This window comes from Phaethon aethereus (genome assembly GCF_964289735.1).
Source record: "Phaethon aethereus genome assembly, chromosome: 1".
Lineage (NCBI taxonomy): Eukaryota > Metazoa > Chordata > Aves > Phaethontiformes > Phaethontidae > Phaethon > Phaethon aethereus.
This window is the reverse complement of record NC_138575.1, coordinates 131,740,510-131,765,441: the sequence shown is the minus strand read 5'-3', so window position 1 is coordinate 131,765,441 and position 24,932 is coordinate 131,740,510. Positions and strand designations below refer to the sequence as shown.

Genomic DNA, 24,932 nt, shown 5'->3' with positions numbered 1-24,932 from the left:
ATGTAAATAAATTAAAATGGGTTTTCCTCTAGTGTGACCATGCTGAAAGAGCAATTCTGCCTTTCTCAAGGGACGTATGCTCAGTACTACTGTTTCAGCAGACTTGAAGAACATCCCACCAGTTATTCTGATACTCGGGCATTAAAGGTCAGCTATTGAAATGCCCACAGTTTGAAAACTGTTTCACTTATTGATGACAGTTTTTCTCAAACTGTTTACCAAAAAAAATTCTGGTGTCTGTCTTCATGGGCTGATTGCTCAGATAACTTTTTCTTTTTATGTGGCCGAATTGTGTATCAGGAGGTGCGTTTTCTTGGCAAATGAGAAATACTGGTGGCCTTCCTCTTTGATGGAAAATACTACTAACCAAGGCAAAAGAAAACACTAAATACCACCTCTTAATTTTGTCACTTTCTCTCTCAATATTCAGACTGTTCAGTTAAGTCCACCACCAATTATAATGCTGAAAAGGAAAAGATCTGCTGGAGTACCACTGAATCCTTTCTCTGTGCAGTCCCAAACTCCTAAGGTAAAGGCAAAAAAATGAAAAAAGTTCTCATTAATAAGTATTAATATGTATTTTAGTTGATTTGAATACTGTTGTCTTTAATTTCTTTTTCTAGAAATTACCTTTCTCATTAGCTTCCTTGGCAATGTTACTGTGTAACTTCATGCATTTTTCCTCTTCCCCTTCCATGTTAATACATAAACAGAATACAACTTTTTGTATCTTTAGTACAGTAGTAGTATGTAGCTGTTACATTTGACATGCCCTTTTTATTATGTTAGGTGCATCACATGAAGGTGATGCTTTGTTTCTTTTCTCCTAAAAGTAGAAAAGACCCTGTGGCAAGGAAAGGATGATGGGAAGTGAAATAAGCATTAGAAAGAGTATTTGTGGGCATGGGCAAAAAAACCCCTCATCTTCTGCAGAAATGGAAAGCAAACGGAAAATTGAAGCTGTGGATAGAAGTTGACCCTAGTGGAAGATTTTGGAGTGAAAGGAGGGATGGGCTGCTAAGGATGGAAGGCTAGCATTTTGTTAAGAGTTCTGGTAAATGAGAAGGGCTTTATAGCTGGAAATACAATGAGATATGTGGTAAGAGCCTGTAGAGGGCAAATGGAGTAGAGTAGATAAATCTGATTTGTGAAACCTTGTGTAAATAGTGACATCAATTCTTATGTTGAAAATAGTCACCAGTGGCACTCATTTCAACAGCTGTGTTCGAGCCTCCAAGTAATTGAAAAAGGAAAAAGGGGAAGATACAGTAAGAGAGGATCTTTGTCTTTATGGTGCAAAACAGTGGTCACTTTTGGAGGAAACATTGAGAAGGAAATTAATTCCCAGACAGGCTGTTCAGCTGATAGCTTCTGTGGTCCTAAGAGGAGGAATTGGAGATTTTAGACAATTAATCAGCTGAAAAGGATGAAGAGTGCAGCCTTAGAAAATAAATGGGCATAAAAAGCAAGATGGCAGTGATGCTTTCTACTTCAGGAGACGAGCAGAAATACAAGTATGAATAAATTCATCTGTCTGAGCTAGCAAAAAATTGCTGGTGAAAGTAGATTAAGTGACATTTGCTTTCTGTTTAAGGTGATTTAACGGCCAAGTCTGGTGTTGGCCACAGTAGAAGTAGCTGAGCTGAGATTAAAACTGTAGAAATGGTTGTGTGCAAGTCTAAATTTTATGTCTTCAAGTAACAGCTTTCCCTGAAGATAAAGGTTTTGGACCTTACCACAGGTTAAGGGCCAGTAAATGCAGAGAGACCTGTTGCTGGTCATGGTGGAGGCCACTTCATACACATCTTCCATAAGAAGATGGTTTTGTAGCTGCTGCCGTAGTGGTATCCTGTCCAAAAAACAAACTATGTATTTAGTGCCTCAGAGTTCAGGCTTGCAGAGCATGCTGAAACGCAGTTTCTTGGTTCTCCTCACTCTCCCTGTCACGTCTGCAGCATGAAGAAATCCAATGGAGAAGTGCTCTGCTCTCTAGACCCATGGTGTCTTGTAGACACCTTGAACTCGTTACTGATACGAACAGGTGTAAACTGCCATATTGGCCTTCCTGAGTTGTTCCAGGCTGTGTCCCTGCCTGACATATATTGTCACATACTCAGTTGACACAGATAGAGGTTTTAGTTTAGGAATGGGTTAATGTTATGTGGGAAAAATAGTGACATTTAATTAAATGTCAACCATGGCCTGTTGTAAACTGCTTTTTAAAGTTATAGTAGAAATGCATCGCAGCAGAAATGATGGTGTAGAATTTAAAGTTTACTCTTGAGGAGTTTTAGCTGTCATGCTGCAAATATGTGGAGCTTTTCCCCTAGCCCTGGTTATTAGTTCTGCAAATAGTGAGTGCTAGATTTTTTTTTTATTCCTTTTTTGCTTTTAAGAGATTTTTTTTTTTTTAAACTTATGGCTGAAATGTCTTCCAGGTAATCACCCCTATATCAAAGAAAGCTCCTGCTCATCTCAGAAAGGAAGCTCTTCCTCCAGCTTCATTTCATCCTGAACATGCCAATTACACAACAAAATCTGTCATAGTCTCTGAAAACAAGGATACCAAGTATGTGCAAAAAGCTACAGAAAATGGGGGAGTAGTGAAGACAATAGAAGAGAAAGCTATTGCAGGTATCAAAAAGGAATCAAAATGCAGTGCTGGAAACTCTTTAAATATGGCATATCAGTGTTAAAACACTTATTAGTTTTTACTCGTTAGATGCTTAGATAGTTTAGGTGTAATATTTTGTTTGTGTATTGACACTGTATATTACATTCATACATATAGAATGCTATCTATGCATGCCACTGTAGTATATACAATGTGTCATTTTAATGATTCAAGCCTTTAGTTCTATGTGCAACACTTCCAGATGATGATCAGGGAATGATGGATTTTGATGAGGAGGACTTTGATGAACCTATGGAAGCAGAGCATGTGGAAGCTATACTTGAGACATCCGAAAGCTTGGAGAGAGACAAGGAAATTGAAAAGAAAGAGATGGAGCAGCTAGAATCAGAGAAGAAGGAAACATCTGTCTTGTAAGAATCTTTCTCTTTTTTTTTCATCCACCAAGAAGGCTTTTAGTATCTATGAACCTTAGACTTGTCTTTGCCAGTGGGGTAATTGTGATACAGACAGAATGATGATAATGCTATGTGATGTTTTTCTTTGTACTGAGGCTAAAAATGTTAATGTTGAACATGCTGATAGCTACTTAATTGAAAAATACTTGATGGTGTTGGGATTTAGTATATGACAACAGAACATGTATTTCAGTACATCAGGGTGACTCAATGTGGGTGTTGAACAATGAACTTTGGTGCCAATAAGCAAAAATGAGGAATTGCTAACGGTGGTTATTCTAAGCAACTATGAAGGTATTTCATAATGTTAGTTGTAGTTAAAAGTATTGTTGCTAAAAGCAATTTCACATGGTGAACAGCTGTGTCTTTGGAAATAGGGAAAAAGGGGTTTTTTTCCCTGTTTTTTTTGATTGTTTGGAAGAATCTTGGATCATATGTTTCCATAACTTTAAACTGTAAAATATTTGAATTATCAAAAAGACTTTAATGACTGAAAAGGTAGTTTTGTTGAAATGATCCATTGTTCCCACTGAGCAACTTGTAGAAATGGATGGATATATTTGTTACGTAAAAGTCATTCAAATGACCAAGGCTGAAATACCAGGTGAATGGCTTTTAAAGCCTGTGTGTTGTGTACTGAGAACTCTACTTGCATGTGGGTTTCTCTCTCTGTCACTCCATCCTTCTTTTCAGAAGAAATCTGAGGAAACCCAGCTATTGGGAATGTTGCTTGGTAGTGGAAAGAGCAACAAAAGGCCTGAGAATATAGGACTGGAAAAAAGCGAAACGGTGGATATAGCAAAGGCACAATTTTATTTCTTGTTTCTTTCTTCTTCTGCAAAACCTGCAGAAGTTGTTCTCTCCCAGGTATCTCATGTTGGGACAGAATTGATGAGGACGAAGCTGATCTAGCAGTGGCAGAAGTTCAGCTGGACCCCAATCTCCTTCCACTTGTGAATGGGGAAAATGATGATCAAGTCTTAAGATTTTATTGGCTGGATGCTTATGAAGATCAGTACAGTCAGCCAGGTAACTATTCAGTTAAAGGCAGAAAATGCTATTCTGATTCTTCTTATGTAATTGGGATTTTCAGACGCACCTAAATTATGTCTAGATACAGAGTCTCCCTGTGCTCTGTAACTTGTATGTGGATCTCTTGTTTTTCTGCACCTCTGTCCTCAGTGCAGGGCACTATGACTGGTCAAAGTAGGAATGTTCTCTCTTGGTCTAGGATAGTAGTAGGGAGGTACAAAGGGACCTACTAGCATTTCTCGATGTTGGTGACCCATTGGCCCTCTTAAAACCCTGTGCACTCCAGGAATAAGCTGATACTGTTAATTTCTTAATCAGTGGCCCAACAATTGAGCATACTTTCTTCTTGTTTCTGTAATTGTAACTTAAAATACTGGTGGATTATTTTATATGAAGGAAAGATACGTCTATCAAGGAAAAATACAAGCTCTGTCTAGATTCCTTTAGTCAAACTGTCTAAATTTTGAAGATTGTCTCTGGATTAACATCCCTAAGATACTCGGTGCAGTTGAGGTGTTAATCCTGCCTTTTGACGTCTTCAAAACTGCAGCATTCTGATCTCAGCCCTGACAAAATTAAGTTGTGTTCACATCTGTTCTAAGCGCTATCTGTCTTCTCGTTTCATCAGCAGCTTTAGGTTCTTGGGTTTCTAATTTATGCTTCATGTAGGTTTAGCGGAAGGTTCTTCCATAGGTTGTTCAAGTTTTTTTGGGTTGATGCTGTAAGCATTGAGTCAGATAAGTTTTTTTGTTATACCTTTTGTTGTGAGTTGGGACGCCAAACTTAAATATGAGACTCTGCTGGGCTGAACAGCTTGGTGATGGGAGTGGTAATAATCACAGATATCTTGATGAAATCAATGGCTCTAATATAAAATTGCCACTTTTAAAGACACCACTATTGTTCTTTTTCCTTTTTTTTTGTCTTCCAAGTCAGTGGTTGCTGAATGGAACATAATTATGAAAGGATTTCTGTTCCTTGCGTGCAAGGAGTGTTGTTTTCTCATTATGACTTTTTCAGGATTGAATAATAAAGACTGCACCTGTTTTCAATTAGTAATGTAGAGGGAAAATTTTGACACTGCTTTTTTTGTTTAACATGTTCATGATCTTTGTTTATGCCTCATTTACTGTGATGTCAAATGCATTGCCTGAAGAGTAAATACTATAGCATAATCATAAGACTCTTTCAAACTCAGTGAATTTTTGGAGGCTTACTTTTCATAAGTCCCTTTACTATCTTAGGCAGAGAACTTGAGAATTGTAATCCTATTAACATTTTAAAGAAATAATGAATAAAAATTGCCCTTCCTTTCCCCTCTGCAAGACATTTTCCCTGTCACTTGACTTTGCTTGCCTTTTGGTTCATTGGTAACATGATCTTTCTTTTCACAGACTCTGGGTTTTATAAGATTTACTCCCATTTTTTTTTCTTTCTTTCTTCTTTCCATAATCAGGTTTACAGGGGATAGGTCCTGATATCTCTTCTCTCATTTCTTGGTTTTTACATCTGAAATGTCTCTGAAAACTCTTTCAGGTTAGCCCTGCTTTCATTATGTGTGTGTGGGGCGGGTGGGGTGTGTGTGTGGATGTTGGACTAGGTGACCTCCAAAGGTTCCTTGCATCCTAAATTACTCTGATTCTGTGAAATCTGGGGATTAAGACCACTTATTTGTCCATGCTAGAGTTGATTGAAGTTCATCTTTGCAGTCCAGGCAGCCTTTTACCCTGTCTCTGACTGTCTCGTGTATCCTTCTTTCTACCTCACCTGCTTGTATGTATGCCTGACAGGTTAACTTCTCCATGCTCTTAATATTGCCAGCTGTTCAAGCGACTAACTCCTGTTTTGTGGTCTCTCCCATAGTTCATCTTTCTGTATGATACAAACCTATCTGAGTTTTTTATCCCCTTAAAAAAAAAAAAAGATTGCTGAGGACAGGAACTTCATTTTCCCTGTCACTTAGATCTGTAATTTGAGCTCTTTCTAGATCCTTTTATTCAAACTGTCTAAATCTTGAAGATTGCCTCTGTATTAAAATCTCTAAGATACTTTGTGCAGCTGAAGCTTGTATCCTTGCTCTCATCATCTTCAAAACGGCAGCATTCTCTTTTCTGCCCTTGACAAAAGCGGTCTTGTTCACATCTATTCCAAGCACTCAAGAAATGATTTTTCTTAGCCTGTCATACTAACTCTGTCATCTGCCTTAGTGCATCTTCACTGATTTATCTTGGATCTAATGGAGTAAGAAAGGTGCCTTTACATCTGATAGATCGTGTGGCAAAGATAAATTAGAACTCAAACCAAGTTTGTGCATTGTCAGACCAAGTAGAAATGCAGGTTTCAAAATCTTCCTTATGTGAAACACTGTTTCTGAGACAGTCTCAGCTCTGATATTTCTGATTTGATTAATAGGGTAGTCTCTTATGTCTTACTCTTAATAGTCTCTTATGTAATCAAATTCCAAATTATTTGGTGTTCGAAGGGAACTTGGGTGAAGCCAGGTTTTTGAGTTGTACTTGGAAGTTTATTTTACTTGTAATTCACAAACTATATGTGAAAGTCAGCTAGCCTTGTTCTATGTTATTTCAAAGTTTAACTTCACTTGATTAGCAGTTTGCAGTGTTTTGTGCTAATGCCACATTCTCCATGGCTCAGAGATGTGCATGTACAATAATGACGTGGCCCACGATGAAGAGTCAGTTGCACTAGTCCTGCTGTGTATAGGCTTTCTGAATGTCTACCTTAGTTACAACTGCTGTCTTAGCATCTGGGATTTCTTGGGATGTCGTACATCTTCCAGTGTCATCACTTGTTAAAAATAGTTGATCAGCTTCTAGTTGTTGTCTTCAGAATGTATTTCTACAGGTTTTATTAGTAGTAGAGTCTTGATCTTGTGGTACTAAAGTGTAGCAAGAATGGATTAGTTGTACTGGTCTAACTGAAGAATGAAAAATTGTAGATTACATGTTTCGGGAGTGATTGACAGCACAGGCATTATGATTATCTTCAGCTTTCACTGATTTTTCTCCTTCTTCCCTCTCGCCATGAATTATCAAACTAATGTAGGCAGAAGTGGAATATCAGAACAGAATTCTGAGACTGGCTGTTTGATGCTATTTTGAATTTCACATATCAGGGTGTTGTTACTATAGTGATGGAGGTAGAAGCATGAAGGTATCCATTTGTAAAGCTGGTATTTAAAATTATTTAGAATGTGCTGATACATCAGAAAGATTTGTTGTCCAAGGACCTGAACCAGAAATGGTTGTGTTTCTGTGCAAGAATACATAATAAGCTGTTTTAAGCAACACTAAGAATGTTTAATTTAAGAATTGCATATTGAATTCTTTGTTCTGCCCTTCTTACTTAGGTGTGGTGTTTTTGTTTGGCAAAGTTTGGATTGAATCTGCAAACACCTATGTCAGCTGTTGTGTGACAGTGAAAAATATTGAGAGAACTGTTTATCTACTGCCACGTGAAACAGTAAGTATATCTTTTAAGCATGTCAAACATAAGTACCTTTCATTCTGCTTATGGCAGGTTATGAGTTCTAGCAGTGTGTTTATGGGAACTGTTGAAGCCAGCGCTGTCTGATGTAGGTGGTAAAGTACAAGATGTACATGGTATATCACATGTGAGATGCAGAGTAGAGCATTGCTGCTTCCCCCCGACCCTAATTAACAACTGCAGACAAATTGTTACCTTTTATTTCCTAAGCAGCAAATCTAAGTTGTCTTGAAGTATTATTGGAAAACTTAGTGCTTTTTAAACACTCTGTTTCAAATAATATTTTTGAAACTTGTGTTTTCTTGGCTGATTGCATTGTAGTTTTCCCTTGAAGAGGTACATGATTCATAACAGTAAAGCAAAATACAACTTATTGGTCATGTCTGCTGGCATTTTTTGTTGATTTGTTTAACAAAATTAATGGGCTTTTTTTACTTCTTTTTTTGAGGAAATTGACCTGTCCACTGGCAAAGAGATGGAGACTCCGGTAACTCTAATGAGTGTTTTCAAGGAATTTAATGACTGCATTTCACCAAAGTATAAGATCATGAAGTTCAAATCCAAGGTTTGTCTACAAGCATCCTATGTGGCCATTTTCTGTTGTTCTGGTTCGTAAGGTGGGAAGTCTGTCCAGCGGGGGAGGTTATGCTCAAGTCCACATATATAGCTCCGGACATGTGTAAGTCTCCTAAAAGCCATTCCAGTGTCTTCCCAAATATGCATACTCCTTTAAGAACAGTACATATGCAATATGATTGTTCCACCAGAAGTTTAAAGATAATGCTTTTGAAAATACTTATTCCTTAGCTTCTTTGAAACTGTGTTGAATGTCAGTCTGTCTGTCTTGCTTGCTGAGCTATTTTTGAGAATACAGAACAGATGAAGTTCTGATACCTAAAGCCTGGGTATCAGCTCATGGTGTCAAAGTTTAAAATGAAAGATTCTGTTGTCCAGCAGATAGGTCAGTGCACTGACTATCTTTTCATTTGACCAGGTGTCCTACTGAACTTCATCTCTTGGCATGTTTCATCCTTCTTGTTATTCTTGCAGATTTATCTTTTTAGCATATGTGCTGTTTGGAGCATGGATTGTCATAGTGCGTTTATACAGGAGGTAGCAAGTTGTGAGGACTGTCATCCAGTCTTGAAACTTAAGCTGTTCTGGGCTTACAGTTATGGGCAATAGTCTTAGAGTGTTATTTTGCTGTGTCCTGTTTGCTCAACAAATGCTTAAAAGAACATTGGAAGAGCAAAATGTTGCTATAATGGAAAATTTCCACATAGAGTAATATAATACTTTTCCTGCAGAGTTATGACAACAGCTGATGTTGCTGATTTGGACTGAATTAGTTGTGAGGAACTTTTCTTGTTCATTTATATAGAGCATTTGTCTTCTGGCAGGGGGGGTGTGGGGACTTTGTGTGTGTGTGTGAAAGGTGGCTAACGTGCAAGTTAGAGGAATGTGTGTTCAGATGAAGATGTGTTCAGAATGAAGTGCTCAGAAACTTTTCCATTTCTTGAAGTAAGATGTCATTAGTCTGGCAAAGGTGGCTTTCATTGTAATTACCAGGTGGTGTGGAATTAGTTGTAACTTTTCCCAGGCTGGCAATCTTGTGACTTTGTAGATTTGTTCCTGAGTAGTTGATCAGGAAATAAGATGGCAAGTAAAAATGCGGGAAGAATGGAATTTAACAATAAGTAAATGAGGGGAAAATAAAATCAAGTTCATATGGTAATTTGGGTTGGAAAGACCCTCAGGAGGTCATCTAATTCAAAGCTAGAATACTTCAGAAAGTTCATGTTGTTAAAGTCAAAACGTGAGCAGTGTTTCTCAAATGGCAAATTCATGCGAGAAATGACATCTTTTCAACAACATGTAGTGTTATTTACACCATTCAGGGAAAATGCACGCTTCATTAGGACTTTGTAAAACTTCACTTTTTTCTAGCTTATTTTCTTTCAAAGTTCTGGTGCAAATTCAGGTTTTTTTCAGTTTTATCAATGTTATTTCTTTTGTATATTTGATTATAACTTAGTTGTTATGTATGGGAATTGGAAAGGAACGAATTTAACAACAGATGAAAAGCAAGTTTGTAATAGCTCACTGTTCAAAGGCCCTTTCAGGAATGAGGGAGGCAACTTGGGGCAAATCAGTTCTTCGGTAAAAGAGTGGATACAAACACTTCCAGAAATGGAAGGAGGGGGAAAGGCCTTTGAAAAGATGCACATCTGTTAACAGAATCTGAGGAAACCTCCACGGTGTGCTGAGGAAGAATAGTGTGAGGTAATGGAGTAATATAGTTTAACCTTGGCTTGTAAAAATCAAGGTAAACCATATGCAGGAAGTATTTGAACTGTTATTTCTGATGTTAGTTCAAAGCTGATCAAATTTTACGGAGTTTACATGGAGCCTGGGATGAAAGACCCAACTGTGTTGTCCAGACATGTGACTACAGTGCGTCTGGGGTCCTTGGCTGTAACACAAGGAGCGATCCCTAGCAGGAATAGGGAAGTAGCAGCACTAAGGCACTGTTCAGATCTTACCTAGAATATTATAACACTTAATCTTTCCTCATCAGGGTGATCAACTCAAGCGACGATAGGTACAAAAGGTGGTAATTGGAAGCATGAGACAAAAGGAGAATCAGTTATACCAGAGATAACTATAAAAGAGCTTTAAATTTTTTTTTAGCCTAGTAAAGTGAAGAATAATGATAAGACTTTTTTATTCTCTAAAAACATTAAAAGGGGATGAGTAGCAAGAAAGCTATTTAAAGGACAGTTTTAGCAAAAGAACAAATTTATAAATTTTAATTCATGAATAAATTAGGCAGGATAGTTGGGTATGCAGAGAAGCTCTGGAATAACCTACCAGAAGTGTTTCCAAACAGGAAGAATTCATATTCTGTTTGAATTTGTCAGACTCTTCAGTAAACTGAATTTTACTAACATGGTAAAAGGCTATCCAGCTTTATTTTGCTGGCATAATTTTCTGCTGCTTTTGAAAGTTACTGCCTCCTGGAAGGGTCTAATGAGAATTGGAGCTAGCAGGAGGGTATGGCACTAGTAATGTGGGGGGAAAGAGAAAAGATAGGATTGGAGAGCAGGGCTGTTGGTGGGGCCTTTGTAAAACTATTCAAGGCAAGTATTACAGTAACTCAACTATTGCAGCTTAACACAAAATTCACTGTGAACAAGTGGCATAAGCCTGGCCAGGCTTCCATCTCTGCAGTAGGGGATCCTTTTGCTGCCTGCAAGATAATTGTGGAAGTATTGGGGTTGTCCCATTACTGTGCCTTCCTTTTCTTTAGTTCCCTTCCGAGATCTCAATTTGCCTGGTTTTATAAGGAGTCATCATCTTTCTTTTCATTGCAGTCAGAGATGTTGTGTTGTTATACAGCCCTGGCATCTGTGTTTCCACAGGTGTGTGCAGGGTCTCAAATTGAAATGGTGGTGGCACTCAGCTGAGTGAATGCTCAAAAAAGTGATCTTCACACAGTTGCGACTCTGTGGTTGAGACCTGATACGCTTTAGAACAACTCGCCTGTTCTGTGATGTGCAACCAGTGTTCCACTACCGTGTTTTTAAGGGTTGGTGTTTTTGAAAGATTTTTAAATTGGCAATATTACTCAGGTGAGCAGAGCACTCCTGAGCAGTGTATTCAGAGTAACACGAAGTCTGAGTTTTGGCATAGTATTGTGAAACTGAGAAACTTACTCTTCCACCATGAGCTGGAAATCAGAAAGGTTACTAGCATGCTTGTCATGCACCCAAAGTTCTTTTATTCAGAATACCCAGTTTTGTGATGATGCAGAGAGCGCCAGTATTTATACACGGAGACAAGTTGTTCTCTGTGTGTGTGCGCGTGAGTGTGCATCTTGGCCTTGCCAGTGCCAAACTTTGTCCCTGCGAACAGATACACTTAAGTCATACCATTTCCTCCCGCACCTGCTGCTGATTGTAGCTTCAATGGGTTGCACTGCTGCCAAGTTAGCAAGTCTTCACAAATCAATTTGAAAGCAGCCTTACTCCACTTAGGAACTTAGCAGCTAATCACTGCTGCTCATTTCTGCTCTGTGAAGGGCCACTTGAAGGGCAGATTACTCTGCAGCGAAGCATTCATTCACTGCAGTTATGACCAGAGACGCTTGTGTAATTGAGCTGAGCTCTGTGGAATAACTCGGATGAGTCACTGCAGCATACTATTTTTACACTATGTTCAGCTTGCGTTTGCAACAAGAACTTGTTTGAAGCCTGAGAGGGTTTTTTTAAATTAAAAAAAAAAAAAAAAGAAAAAAGAGAGGAGTCACCAGTAATATGTGCTTAAAAGCAGTGCATTGCCATATGTTGTGTTACAGCTATGATGTCCTGCTCCTGTGAGGTGCTGCCTTGGCTCAACAGTTCAGATCTACATTTGTATGCTAATTTGTAATGCTGTTCTGACTTCATAGTGGTGCTCTCATACCCAGTAATATTACTCTTTTCTGCTTCCATGTAGCTGTTCATGCCATAGTTGTTTCTGGATTTGCCGCCTTCTTATTTATAGCAGAGGGCCCTCTCCTCTCCTATGTAGGCTTTGCAGCCTTAAAACTGCAGTGTTATGAGAAGCAGCAAGCATAACTGCTCATTGTAGTGTTCTGAGGGAGCTGTTGCTGATGCTATTAATTTAAGGAGAAAAACCCAACCACCCAACCCCAAAACCCAATAACTTTGAGTTTACCTAGCTGTGCATATATTTTGTTTATTTGTAAATTTTATTCCAATTTATGGTGACTTTGTTTTTTCTTAATATACCACTAGAGTAAGTTTGATAGGCTGACTCTGTGTATAATGTCCTGAACTTAGTGCACTGTCCAATGAAAATATGCTTTTTAATTTAAGGGGCCTCTAGGAATTCTTGTAGTAAGAATAATGTTCTAGCATAGTTATGGCATAACATAATAGCAATAATATATAACAGTGGTGCAGATGGTTTGTGAAGTATTACAGGGCAGAGCGTACATATTACAGTGTAGAGCATGGCATTTCAGCAGGTACAATAATATTGTTGCACAGGATATTGTAATTATTTGGAAAATGAAGGTAGTTATTCTTAGAAACTGACAAGCTGTGCATGTTGTGGAAAATCATTATTGTTCTTGAAGAAAGCAGAAGTGATACTTAACTTTAAGTTGTACTGATCTTGAGACTGCTTTAACTATCTTTGTTAGAGATACGTAAACAAACTTGACTACTTTCTAGTAAAACCCAAGTCACTCAAAATGAAAAACAGAATACTGTCATAGAAATTATTCTGTTCTAAGCATGTAATAAAGTAATAGCTGGCACGTGGTTGGGAAATCAGCTCTTTTTGGTGCCTCTCTGAAGTGACTGTCCACTAAAGCATTCAATCTAAAAAAAGGAACTGTGTGCAGTTACAGGGCTATGATCTCATTGGGATCATGGACACACGGTGGGATAGGATGTGGTTAAGAAGAAGAGGCTGGGATGGTGAGGAGGGAGAGTCCTTTTTACACATCAGAGCAATGGGAATGCATGGAGCCCTGCCTAAGGATGGGCAAAGAGGCAGTCAAGAGCTTACAGGTCAGGATTAGAGGGCAGACTAATGGAGGTGACATCATGGTGGATAAAGGAAAGCCAAAGCCCACCTGGAATTGAGTCTGGTGAGGGAGGCAAAGAGCAGTAGGAAAAGCTTCTGTAGGTACAAGAGGACTAGAGGGAAATGTGTGCCTGCTGCTGAAAGGGACAGGGGATGTGGTGACAAAGGGCATGGGAAAAGGCCGAGATACTCAATGTTGTCTTCACCTTGGCCTGTACTGCAAAGCCCAGCCTTCAGCAATCCCTGACCCCAAGAGACGAGAAGGAAAGCCTGAAGCAAAGAAGACTTGTCCTTATTGGAGGAGGATGAAGTTAGGGAATATTTAAGCAAATTGGACAGACACAGGTGCATGGCACCTGATGAGATGCACTCATAAGTGAAGAGGGAGTTGGCCAATGTCATTACAAGGCCACACTTGATTATGTTTAAAAGCTCATGTTGATCAGAGGAGGTTCCTGAGGACTGGAAGAAAGCAAATGTCACTGCTACCCTCAAGATGGGCAAGGAAGAGGAGGTTCCAGGGAACTAGAGGCCAGCCTCACCTCAAGCCCTGGGAAAAGGTGATGGAGCAACTAATGGTGAAAACAATTGTTCTTGAGACACACAAAGCACAAGAAGGTGCTTGGGAGTGTTTGGTGTGGATTTACAAAGGCAAAATCATGCTTAACCAAGCTGGTAGCCTCCTGTGAAGTGGTGAGTGGTTTGGTGAACAAGGGCAGAGCAGTGGCTGCTGTTTGTCTTGACTTTAATATGTCTCCGCACGGCATCCTCAAAGCCAAACTGATGAAGTATGGGCTAGGTCAGTGGACAGCGAGGTGGACTGAAGACCGGCTGCACTGCTGGACTCCAAGGGTTGTGATCAGCAGCACATCGTCCAGATGGAGGCCAGTCCCTAGTGGCATACCCCTGGGGTCAGTACTGGGTTCAGTCCTGCTTAGTGTCTGTGTTGATTGCTTGGATGATGGTGCAGAGCACACACTCTGCAAGTCTGCAGACAGTACGAAACCAGGAGGAGTGGCTGATGTACCAGATGAGCATGGTGCCATTCAAAGGAACATGGAGAGGCTGGAAATGTCTCATTACCTACAGAAATCTCATAAAGTTGAAAAAAAGGAAATAGTGAGTCCTGCACCAGGACTGGAATAACCTCAGGCACCCATAGATGCTGGTAGCTGACTGGATGGAAAGCAGCTTTGGAGGGAGAAACCTGGTCATCCTGGTAGACATGAAGTTGGACAAGAGCCAACAAAATACCCTTGCAGGAAAAATGACCATGGGCATCCTGGGCTGCACGAGGCAGAGCATTGCCAGCAGTTTAAGGGACATGGTCCTTCCTTCTTATGCAACTCTGGTGAGACACGTGTGGAGTGTTGCGTTTAGCTGAGCTCCCCAGTATGAGAAAGACTTGCACATACTGGAGCAAGTCCAGCACAGGACCACAAAGACGATTATAGGGCCTGTCATGTGAGGAGAGGCTGAGAGACCTAAGATTGAGCAATCTGGAGAAGAGCAAGCTCGGGGTGAGGGATTGGGTGGTGCAAATCTTACCGTTGTGTATGAACAACTCTGGCAGTCTCTTCTCATTGGTGCCCAGTGGAGGACAAGAGCAATAGGTACCATTTGAAACACCTGAAATTTACCAGAACATAAACCACTTTTGTACGCTAAGGGAGGTCAGGCACTGGCACAGGTTGCCCAGAGAGGCTCTGGAGTCTCCATCCTTGGAGACATCTCCTAACTGGAAAGGGCCCTGAGCAACCCACTCTAGTTGACCTAGCTCTGAGCAGGCTAGACGATCTCTGGAAATGCCTTTCCATCGGAGCCATGTTGTGGTTTTGTGGTGGTCTGGAACCACCAATTCTCATGTCTGAAGCCTGTGAATTTACAGAACGTTTTGGAGTTTCCTTAGCTATTAAGCTTGTATGTTTTTTTGTGTTGGTTAGTATACTTGTAAGTCAATTCTGTAGAAACTCGTCATGCTAAGAAAACCTAAAGAGATCAAATACAGATACTAAAACATTCTTCCTATTTTTAGATGGTTACAATGAGTTGCAGGATTGGTAATATATGATCAAGCATACGATATTTGAGATGTATGTTTTGGCTGGTCTTTATTTTAGTAGCTTTCTTATTGGACAGAATCAATATTCATTTGGGAGATACTGAAAAAATATCATCTTTGTTTTATATAGAAAGTGGAAAAATATTATGCTTTTGAGATCCCGGATGTTCCAGCAAAATCTGAATACTTAGAAGTTAAATATTCGGTGAGTATATTTAATCTGATAAAAGACCATAACCTGCTTTCTTACCTAATTAAGAATTCTATGATTTTACTAAAAAAAAAAAAAAAATTGTAATGTGTAGTTAGTTGCTCGTTGTCTTGTAACTAAAAAAAAGAGGTTAATACCTAAGCTTGTGGCTTTTTTGTTATCATTTGTATGTTGGTTAGTCCTTACCAAAAACAGTTCATTACCAGGTAACCTATAACGAATAGATTTGTTAGTGTTAGCTCTATTTGTGTAGATAAAGCATGAGGGGAAAAAATACTTCCTACAACTACTGCATTCCTCCCACCTTCTCCCCCAATTATAATTTGCTTATTGGTTTACAACAATCTATATTCCCAATTATCCTGCTTTATTTTTTATTGCCACTGAATCAACTAATCAGCCAAACAACCCTTTAGCTGTACTGGATCAGGGCCTGAGGTAATGTAAGATGTTTTAAATTACTTACTACCCTTAAATGTTTTGTTGAATCCATATACAGAATATAGCTGATATCTCTGCTTATATGGCTCTTGCAAATAGCAGCTGAGAAAGACTTTTGTTGAAGAGCTGTAAAATTGAGTAGCAAAGATGGAAAAAAATTCCCATGAGAACGTTAGTAGCTATTCTTCATTAGTAAAAATACTTGATTTAGTTTCAAATATAAAAGACTCAGCAGTCTTGAATGTGTTGGGTCCGTTGCTAAGCTAATGCCTTTTTAAACCATTTTTATACTAGTTCTAGTTGCAAAAGCAGCATCCCATAGAGATTTGCTAGCTATCTCAAATTTTTATTTAGCTGTGCAGAACCACTTTATTCAGTCTTTATGTGACAGACAAGATTAAAGCTGTTGCTCTCTAAGTTTACAACATGATCAGTTTCTGTATTAAAATGGTCATTGAAGGTTGTTGTAGTCTTGGCTGATGATAATATTTGTCATATCCAGTATGGATGAAGAACTTTTGCTTCAGTGCATTTTTACATTACTGTCCTGATTTTGTTATGCACTTAAGTCGAGTCAGTAGTATAATTTCTTCAATTATTGTAAGGTATTATGGGTGAAGGCTTTGCTTGTGGGAAATTACAGTGATTTCAGGAATTGTGTAGCTTTGTTAAGGTGCTGTCTGAATATAGTGTGTCAGCCTTGAAGACTTCTGTGGGGTGAAATGACGCGCTGCTTTCTGTTACTTACTAGGCTGAATGCCCTCGGCTTCCCCAAGATCTGAAAGGACAAACATTTTCACATGTATTTGGAACTAACACCTCTAGCCTGGAACTTCTCTTGATGAGCAGGAAGATCAAAGGACCATGCTGGCTGGAAATAAAAAATCCACGTATGGTGGTTTCCATGTGAAATACTTGGTTGCTGGAAAACACACATGATTATAGATTGGGGGGAGGAGGGGAAATTTAAATTGTACTGATAAATTATAATTTTGTAAGTTAACCCTGCAATTTGTCTCTGTAATTTTCATTATCTAGTACAAATTGTAACTTGTTCTTTTTTGAGCGAGAGCTCTGTCCATATAAAGTTGCACACTGTACAGATGAGTTTATAACTTTGAGTGGCAGTGAGAGGGAACTATGCAGTGCCTAGCAGCTACTCGTTGGTGCATACCCTAAAGCCACGTATACTGAGCTAAAGTTAGTTTCCTGGAAACTTATTTCTCTTTCTTCTCTTGATAACTTAAAATTCATGTTTCTTCTGCAAATGTAGCTTTTCAAGAACAAAGCACTGCTAGATGGCTTTTTCGTTTGTGTGAGTGCTTTTTTTTTTTTCTGGCACTTAGGAAGTTTGGAGCTTTTTTAGTTTGCCACTCACGAGGTGGGAAGGATTTCATACACCACTTACAGGTGGTTATGCCACCTTATTTTGGCTTTATTAGAGCCCTTTATTCAATGTGTGCTGCATATTCCCAAGAAAGTAGGGAAGGTGATCACACTAGACAAAAGCTACATCTATTAGTGCGACTTCTTTGGGGCACTTCGAATGTAGAACTGACAGTGTGAATGCTGACACCAGGAGGATTCTCCTCCTCGGCACCTCACTGAGTCACGTAGAAAGCTGACACCAGTAAGGATTTTGAGCTGGAATAGACAAGACAAATCCCTGACTGTGAGAGGTTTTCCACCAGACACTGGCAAGCATCAGTGTACTTTCTGGCACTGATTTTTAAAGGCCTAAGAGTGGTTTTTCATCTGTACTCTTGCCCAAGAATTGACCTCCTATTTCTTGGGTGTGTTCGTTCTTCACCTGGAAGGAGTCCTCATATCTAATATGACAAATGTTACGGCAATGATGACCAACACTGCAGTCAGTATTCAGTTTTACTTACTGCTGATGTGCGTTATCTCCCCTTAGAACTAACTTGCCTGAGCCCAGATACTGATTCCATGCCAGGGTTAAATGGTAATCTAAGGGAACTCTTTTGTCCCACTCCCACATCTCTATTACAGCCTTCAGGTTCCAGGGAGAGTCTGTAGCTTGATGTCAGAATTGCTCATTTCAAAACTGTGGCATGCCCACTCTGTTGAAAACTCTCTATTAAGCTGGCTAGTTACATTTATGCAAATTTCTGTAGTCGCTGCACTGGATTTTATGCCCCAAAGCTGGGTTTCTTTTTTTTTTTTTTTTCATTTGTTTCTTTCGTATTTTTTTTGCAGTGGGGGCAGACTATGTATCTAGTTTATGAGAAGGTTCTTGCTTGCTTGTGTAGCTTCCCTTCCACACTTCCCATAGAGGGTCTTAGGGCTAAGAAGTGTACCCAAAAGGTTTAGAATAAGCAAGTCTCAAATCATTTGATCAGACTTCTACAACTTCTTCAAAAACTGTTATCGCTATTCATAATGAAGCTGTCCTTGCAGTTTGAGTATCAGTGCTAGATAGCATCAGAGCTTTTCTAGAGCATCCGTCTCTAAACTTGTTAGATTGAATACCCTTGTCAGTAAAAAATTGAGCATGTACCCCCAATATATATATTTATTTATAAATTATATACAGGTACTACTGTACTAATATATTATGTACATTATAAAATAAACACACCAAAAAAATTAGAAAAGGATGAGGTATGTGAAATAAACACTTTTAAAAGTATTTACTTTATTTATTAATGGTACAAAAACTTTTTCTTCCCACACCCCAATGGATTGTCTTAGGCATCCCACTTTGGAGACCGTTGCTCTGTGGAGTGCTAGTTGAAGCTCAGGGCATTAAGATATTGGAGATCAAAGAAAAAAAGATGTTAGGCAATCAATTGTAGTCCTTTGGAGAGATCATCAGTGTTTTATAAATGAAGGTATTTTAGTCAGTTACCTGTTTTTGCATTTAGAGCAATGATAATGAGAGCAGGTAAAATATGTGGGTTCCCAGAGAGGGGACAAATAATTTTGCAGGGAGTAAGATAGCTAAGTCTACCAACAGCTGTTCCCAAAAGGTTAATCCATCAGAAATGTAACCCCCACTTCTTACTGTGTGTAGTGAGTTCTCTCATCAGCATCTTTTGTGAATGATCACTTTTTTTTTTTGGTCTGTAATTCTTCACTTGCTTTAAAAAATTCTCAGATAATAATGGGTGGTAAACATGTCATCTTTTCTCCATCTATCTATGCATTTTTTAGCTCTTGTACACTTTATGTCTAAATAGCTTTCTGTGGTCTCTTACATTTTAGGATAGTTTATACTACCAGGGTGGGATGAAGTCTCTTATGACGTCCCCCATCTCCTTACTTCCATAATTGTGTTTCTGAAAGACTATATCCAAATGAATTAATTATCTGGTGCATTTCAGTCAGTCATATGTTCTTGTTCTCATCTGATCAAAATTCTTTTGGTTAGCACTCTGGCTGTCTTTTCTGCGTCATTTGAGAAATTTCTGAGTATTCCTTCATGTCACTTGGATTAACTTAATTTTTATGAAGCCTTCTCCCTTTGGACTGACTACAAGATTAGATGCTAAGAGGTGGTATATTAATTTAGGTGAAGTTATGCTCACTTGGCTTACACCTTTCTCTACTATGAGCTGCCTGAAATATTTTTTTGCATTATGCATCTTCCTGGCCTCAATACAAATCTTCCCTCTCTTCTTTGGTGTTAAAGAGCCCCTGGTGTGACTAGGCTTCTGACTGGGGAGTTAGAGCCCAGGGAGTTACCAAAAATTGGGCTGGGTTAGCCTGGATCTTGGACTATTCCACAAGGGCAAAACATTAAAAGGCCATGCATGCTCTGTGCAACAATACCATTAGAGAAGCCTTACCTGTGGTTCCCAGAAGAATAAAGGTGGTTCATGTTGTTTCCTCAGAGCCTTCAAATCAGCCGGTCAGCTGGTGTAAGGTGGAGGCTGTGGCCATGAAGCCTGGCTTGGTGAACGTGGTTAAAGATCTTTCTTCTCCTCCTCCTCCTCTCGTGGTCATGTCCCTCAGCATGAAGACCACTCAGAACCCAAAGACTCACCAGAATGAGGTAAGTAATCTGCTTTCATTTTGGTTTGGTTTTGTTCTTTGGCGTATACTAAAAACTTTCTATGGCTTGGAAGAACTTCATCTGATAAAACATGTCTAAATACATTTACTGTTGAATAAAATTCCTGTGCTGCGGGCTTTTCAAAGAAATTTTTACTGGGGTCTCACCAGCCTGAAAACTGTGGATTCAGGGGGCCTGTTTGGTGATAACATTTACCGCAACAGTGGGTCCTACATATCTTTTCAAGCCTTCTGTTTTGTCTGTTGTGCATAATAGTTGTGCATAAATGAAACTGTCCCAGAACAGCTGTTAATGGATTTTTTTTTTTTTTTTTTGGTAGAGCTAATCATAGTTTCTAGGTAAAATGACTGGGTTTTTTATGCTGATAAAAGTAATTTTGAAATAGAATGAGAATTTGATCTAAATCTTATAGCATCTACTATTCTGCTGTGACATCTTTCCTTTTCACAGAAAGGAGGAGAGATGTAGGTGGCCACTCTCAGTTGTGGACTGCAGACCACAACACGTAGTTAGGCATGTTTATCTGTTTTTTAACTTAAGTCTCCCTAGCTTAGGAAGAGATTTGGTATTCACTGATAGGATAGGTTAATTGTTTCTGGATAATTGAATGGAAGAAAAATTAGGCTGACAGTTTTTTCAAGCAGGATTAGTCCTCTTGGTGAAGTTAAAATTTTTTTTGTGGGGGGAGTGTGGAAAATTCCTGGTTTCTACCCAACATAATGAGACATACGCCAGGTACCAACAAGACTCTGCTTGCCAAGATGCTTCTAAAGCCTGTCTGCTTTGTCTTCTGTTGGGTTTTCCTGACCAGTGTCTGGGGAGCCAGGATGTCCTGCCAGCAAAGCAAGCGGAAGCATCCGTAAAGCAATAGCTTCCAAACGCAAAAACCTCTTGGCTTCTTGGCAGTCTTGATTGCTTGCTCACGGGCAGCCCTTCCAGAGGCAAGACTTCTGCATGTCCTGCCCTGCTCATATCTCCCCTGCACTTCATAGGGAGTCCTTTAAACTGTGGGGTCTGTTCAGATTCAGAGCAAAATTTGATAAAAGCAGCGTTTTCCAAAATGAATTATTTTTCCTCTCAAATTTCTAAGTTAATGATTTAGAAGTAAGTTCCGCTTAATTTTACTTGAGATCAGTTGATAACTTTTCTTCTTTTTAACTACTTATAATTGGAATTCAGTTTAAAAAGATCTTTTGTAGAAACAAGAGAAAAGAAATGAGGGAACCTAAAAAGAAAAAAAAGGGGGGGCTGGGAAGAAATGGGTGTTGATAGCAGTTATGTTTATGAAGTTGTGTGCTCTGTATCTCCTTGGTATAGATTGTGGCTGTTGCAGCTCTGATTCATCAGAAGTTTCCTTTGGATAAGGCTCCACCTCAGCCTCCTTTTCAGACACACTTCTGTGGTATGTACTTGGAACAGTTTATGAGTAGAAAAAGAATTCTTTTGGAGTTTTTCTTTTGTTGTGTTTTTTGGTGTGGTCTTTTTTTTTCTTTCATTCTGTCACTCCAGGAATAATGGCTTAGTATAGGTAAGCGACAAAGTTTCAATTCCCAGGCAAGCTTTTTTCCCTATTTTTAACTTCACTGGTTACTGACTTTTTATTGTAGACTTTATTGAAAATATCTATACAGTTTCCTGTCATTTTTATTGCTTTTACTTCATCATGTGTTCTCTTGGATTACTTTCTTCACCCATTAATTTAGACCACTTATTTACTGTCACTTGTTTATTTTTTTAATTCTCTTGAGAAGAACTGAAAAATAACTATCACATTTATTTATAAACAAGTTTTCTTAGGGAAAAAAAAAACCCAAACCTCTTGCAACAGTGTCATTATAGTAAGATAGATCAGCTAAACCTTGAGATTCAGACCCCAATCAGAAGTCTGAAGAGTGTTGAATGCTTGTGAGAGGAAGTTCTTCGGAAGTTGTGGACCATAGTTTTAATCTCCAATGGTAACCTCAAATATGACTGATTAAAATTGTTTAATACTTTATTAATTACTTGGTTATTTCAAAGGTAAGTATTCACATAAGGCTAGCTTTTTAGAATTAGAGGTTAGTTTACCTTAGCTCCCTTTGTTGTCGATGGATCCTTATGGGGAGGGTACAATTAAGAACATGTATATAAGAACAAATATGATTTCTTTTGCAGTTGTTTCCAAACCGAATGATTGCATTTTTCCTTATGACTTCAAAGAAGCTATTAAAAAGAAGGTAATTTCATTTGGTTAGCCTTCTAGTTGCAGTACCTTTTAAAATATGAACTTAATGTTGCTTTGGGTGAGTTGTGTAAGAGAGATATTCAAAGGAATGGCATGATTATTTCATTAGTTTTCTACTTTGCAAACCTAAATCCAGGTATTTATTCTGTGTTGCTTGTAAAAACAGGTGTGTACTCTGATTCAGTACTGCTGCTAGTTGTGGTCATGAAACAGACAGACCGTTAGACAAGAGAGTTGGAAAGGTTTTGCAAAAAGGCTAAAATAGTGATTTGTTTTCATTATACCTGACTATGTACTTGTAGTAAACTGGGAGAATTTGTTTCTTCTTTCCTTGGAGAGTAGAGTCTGTCAAAATTTAGAAGACATCCTTTCTAAAGGGCACTGGGAGAGCTGACAGAATAATAAAGTAACCTATTTTTGTTTTTCCTCTCTTTCTGTGTGATCTTAAGCCTGTGAGTGAAGGATGCACATGGAGGATTTTCCTGGTGTGCTTGATTCTTAGGAGGCTCTCAAAATATCACTAGACACCTGCATACAAAAGCAAAATGGAAAAAAGCCTCTGAGAAAAGCTTTCTATGTCTATGGGAGTGAGAACAAAAAGCCTTGAATTATAGAAGGAAAGGGAGAACTCTGTGGTGCTTTATTATTGTCTTGTAACTAGTAGGGGAGAGGAGATGTTTCCATTTTAAACTTATTGGGTCATTGAAATCAGGTGCTCTCTTGCTCCTTTTAGAATGCTAAAATAGAAATTGCTGCAACAGAGAGAACGCTGCTGGGATTTTTCCTTGCGAAGATTCACAAAATTGACCCAGATGTTGTTGTGGTGAGTAGTTCTGAGACTTTCAGAGTTAAAGCATATTGTCAGTTGGTCAGCTTTGTTCTTTTTCTTTTGTCCCCTTATACATTTTTAAATGTTTATCTTGGACTGCCATATGAATTGAATTTGTTTATAAGACAGCAGGTATGCTTTGATACAAAGATGATAGAGAATTTTCCCTGACAGCATTTTATACATCCTTTTATTTCCCATAGTATCTGAAATAGGCAGTATTTCCATAGTACCTGAAACAAGTTGTTTTTTTTTTTTTTCCTTCACTGAGAAAGACAAAACACAACCAAAAAACCTCCTTGTGATTGTCTAGAAAAATGGGTACTCTTGGTATACTTAAGAGTGTTTCAGTTCAGATGCTCATATAATTTGTGTTACCATTTAGATTGTGTTTATGCTGTAAATCAAAATGATAACCTATGCAAATCCATGGGATCTGAGCAAAGTTTTGTAGCAAGCATTCTTATATTTTCTACTGTATTGGCAGCTGAGGATTTATTATAGTTACTAATTTTCTTTTTTTGTTATGTTTAATTAACGTACAGTCCTGACTTTCATTTAATGAAATTTTGAAGACAGTTTGAAGTTGGTTATAAATCTGAGGTTGGTTATATACAATTTGTTCTTCTTTAAGTAAATACAGATAATTAAGTGGTGGGAATAGGATGAAATGAGCAGTCAGATTTCTGATGTTTTCAGCTCACTGCTGCTGCTATCTGGTATTTGCTCTACCAGCTGAGCTTCCTAGTGGTTATGGGCAGGAATCAGGGTGAACACTGCAGCCAGTGGTTTTAAATCAAAGATGCCAGTAGTAGGGTTGGGAGAGCTCTGATCCTAAAAACATCAGAGCTGTGTTAGTGCAGTTGAATTTGCACCTGTGTGGTGGGTTGACCCTGGCTGGACACCAGGTGCCCACCAAAGCTCCTCTATCACTCCCCTTCTTAGCTGGACAGGGGAGAGAAAATACAATGAAAGGCTCATGGGTCAAGACAGGGACAGGGAGAGATCACTCAGCAATTACCATCATGGGCAAAACAGACTCAACTTGGGGAAATTAGTTCAATTTATTACCAACCAAATCACAGCAGGATGATGAGAAATAAAACCAAATCTTAAAACACCTTCCCTCCACCCCTCCCTTCTTCCCAGGCTCAACTTCACTCCCAATTTTCACTACCTTCTCTCCCACATCCAGCAGCACAGGGGGACAGGGAATGGGGGTTGTGGTCAGTTCATCCCATGTTGTGTGTGACGCTCCTTCCTCCTCAGGTAGAAGACTCCTCACAGTCTGCACCTGCTCCAGCATGGGGTCCCTCCCATGGGAGACAGTCCTCCATGAACTTGTCCAGCATGAGTCCCTGCCATGGGGTGCAGTTCTTCACAAACTGCTCCAGCCTGGGTCCCTCCATGGGGTGCCGTCCTTCAGGAACAGGCTGCTCCAGGACCCAAGTCCTGCCAACAAACCTGCTCCAGCCTGGGCTCCTCTCTCCACGGGGCCACAGGTCCTGCCAGGAGCCTGCTCCAGCACTGGCTGCCCATGGGGTCACAGCCTCCTTTGGGCATCCCCCTGCTCCGGCGTGGGGTCCTCCCTGGGCTGCAGGTGGAGATCTGCTCCAGCGTGGACCTCCATGGCTGCAGGGGTACAGCCGGCCTCACCATGGGCTTCACCAGGGGCTGCCGGGGAACCTCTGCTCTCCTGGAGCACCTCCTGCCCCTCCTGCTGCTCTGACCGGGGGGTCTGCAGGGCTGCTGCTCTCACACATTCTCACTCCTCTCTCTGGCTGCAATTGCTGTTGCAGTTTTTTCCCCTTCTAAAACGTTACCACAGAGCCGCATCGTGGACTAGCTCATCCTAGGCCAGCATCGGGTCTGTCTTCTAGCAGCTTCTTACAGAAGCCA

The 24,932-nt window shown here is 39.5% G+C and overlaps 1 protein-coding gene across 1 annotated transcript in view; it reads left to right on the top strand.

Moving 5' to 3' along the window:
- The window catches only part of POLA1 (DNA polymerase alpha 1, catalytic subunit), a gene marked incomplete at both ends in the record, with an annotated part of 209,080 nt that overhangs the window by 6,075 nt on the left and 178,073 nt on the right, over positions 1 to 24,932 (top strand). The window contains 12 exons of the mRNA XM_082004557.1: positions 431 to 529; positions 2,439 to 2,634; positions 2,877 to 3,045; positions 3,941 to 4,119; positions 7,493 to 7,605; positions 8,078 to 8,194; positions 15,420 to 15,494; positions 16,693 to 16,831; positions 19,799 to 19,959; positions 21,298 to 21,382; positions 22,135 to 22,196; positions 22,938 to 23,027. Of these exons, the coding sequence (XP_081860683.1) occupies positions 431 to 529; positions 2,439 to 2,634; positions 2,877 to 3,045; positions 3,941 to 4,119; positions 7,493 to 7,605; positions 8,078 to 8,194; positions 15,420 to 15,494; positions 16,693 to 16,831; positions 19,799 to 19,959; positions 21,298 to 21,382; positions 22,135 to 22,196; positions 22,938 to 23,027 (1,485 nt within the window). The remainder of the gene's footprint in view (positions 1 to 430; positions 530 to 2,438; positions 2,635 to 2,876; positions 3,046 to 3,940; positions 4,120 to 7,492; positions 7,606 to 8,077; positions 8,195 to 15,419; positions 15,495 to 16,692; positions 16,832 to 19,798; positions 19,960 to 21,297; positions 21,383 to 22,134; positions 22,197 to 22,937; positions 23,028 to 24,932) is intronic.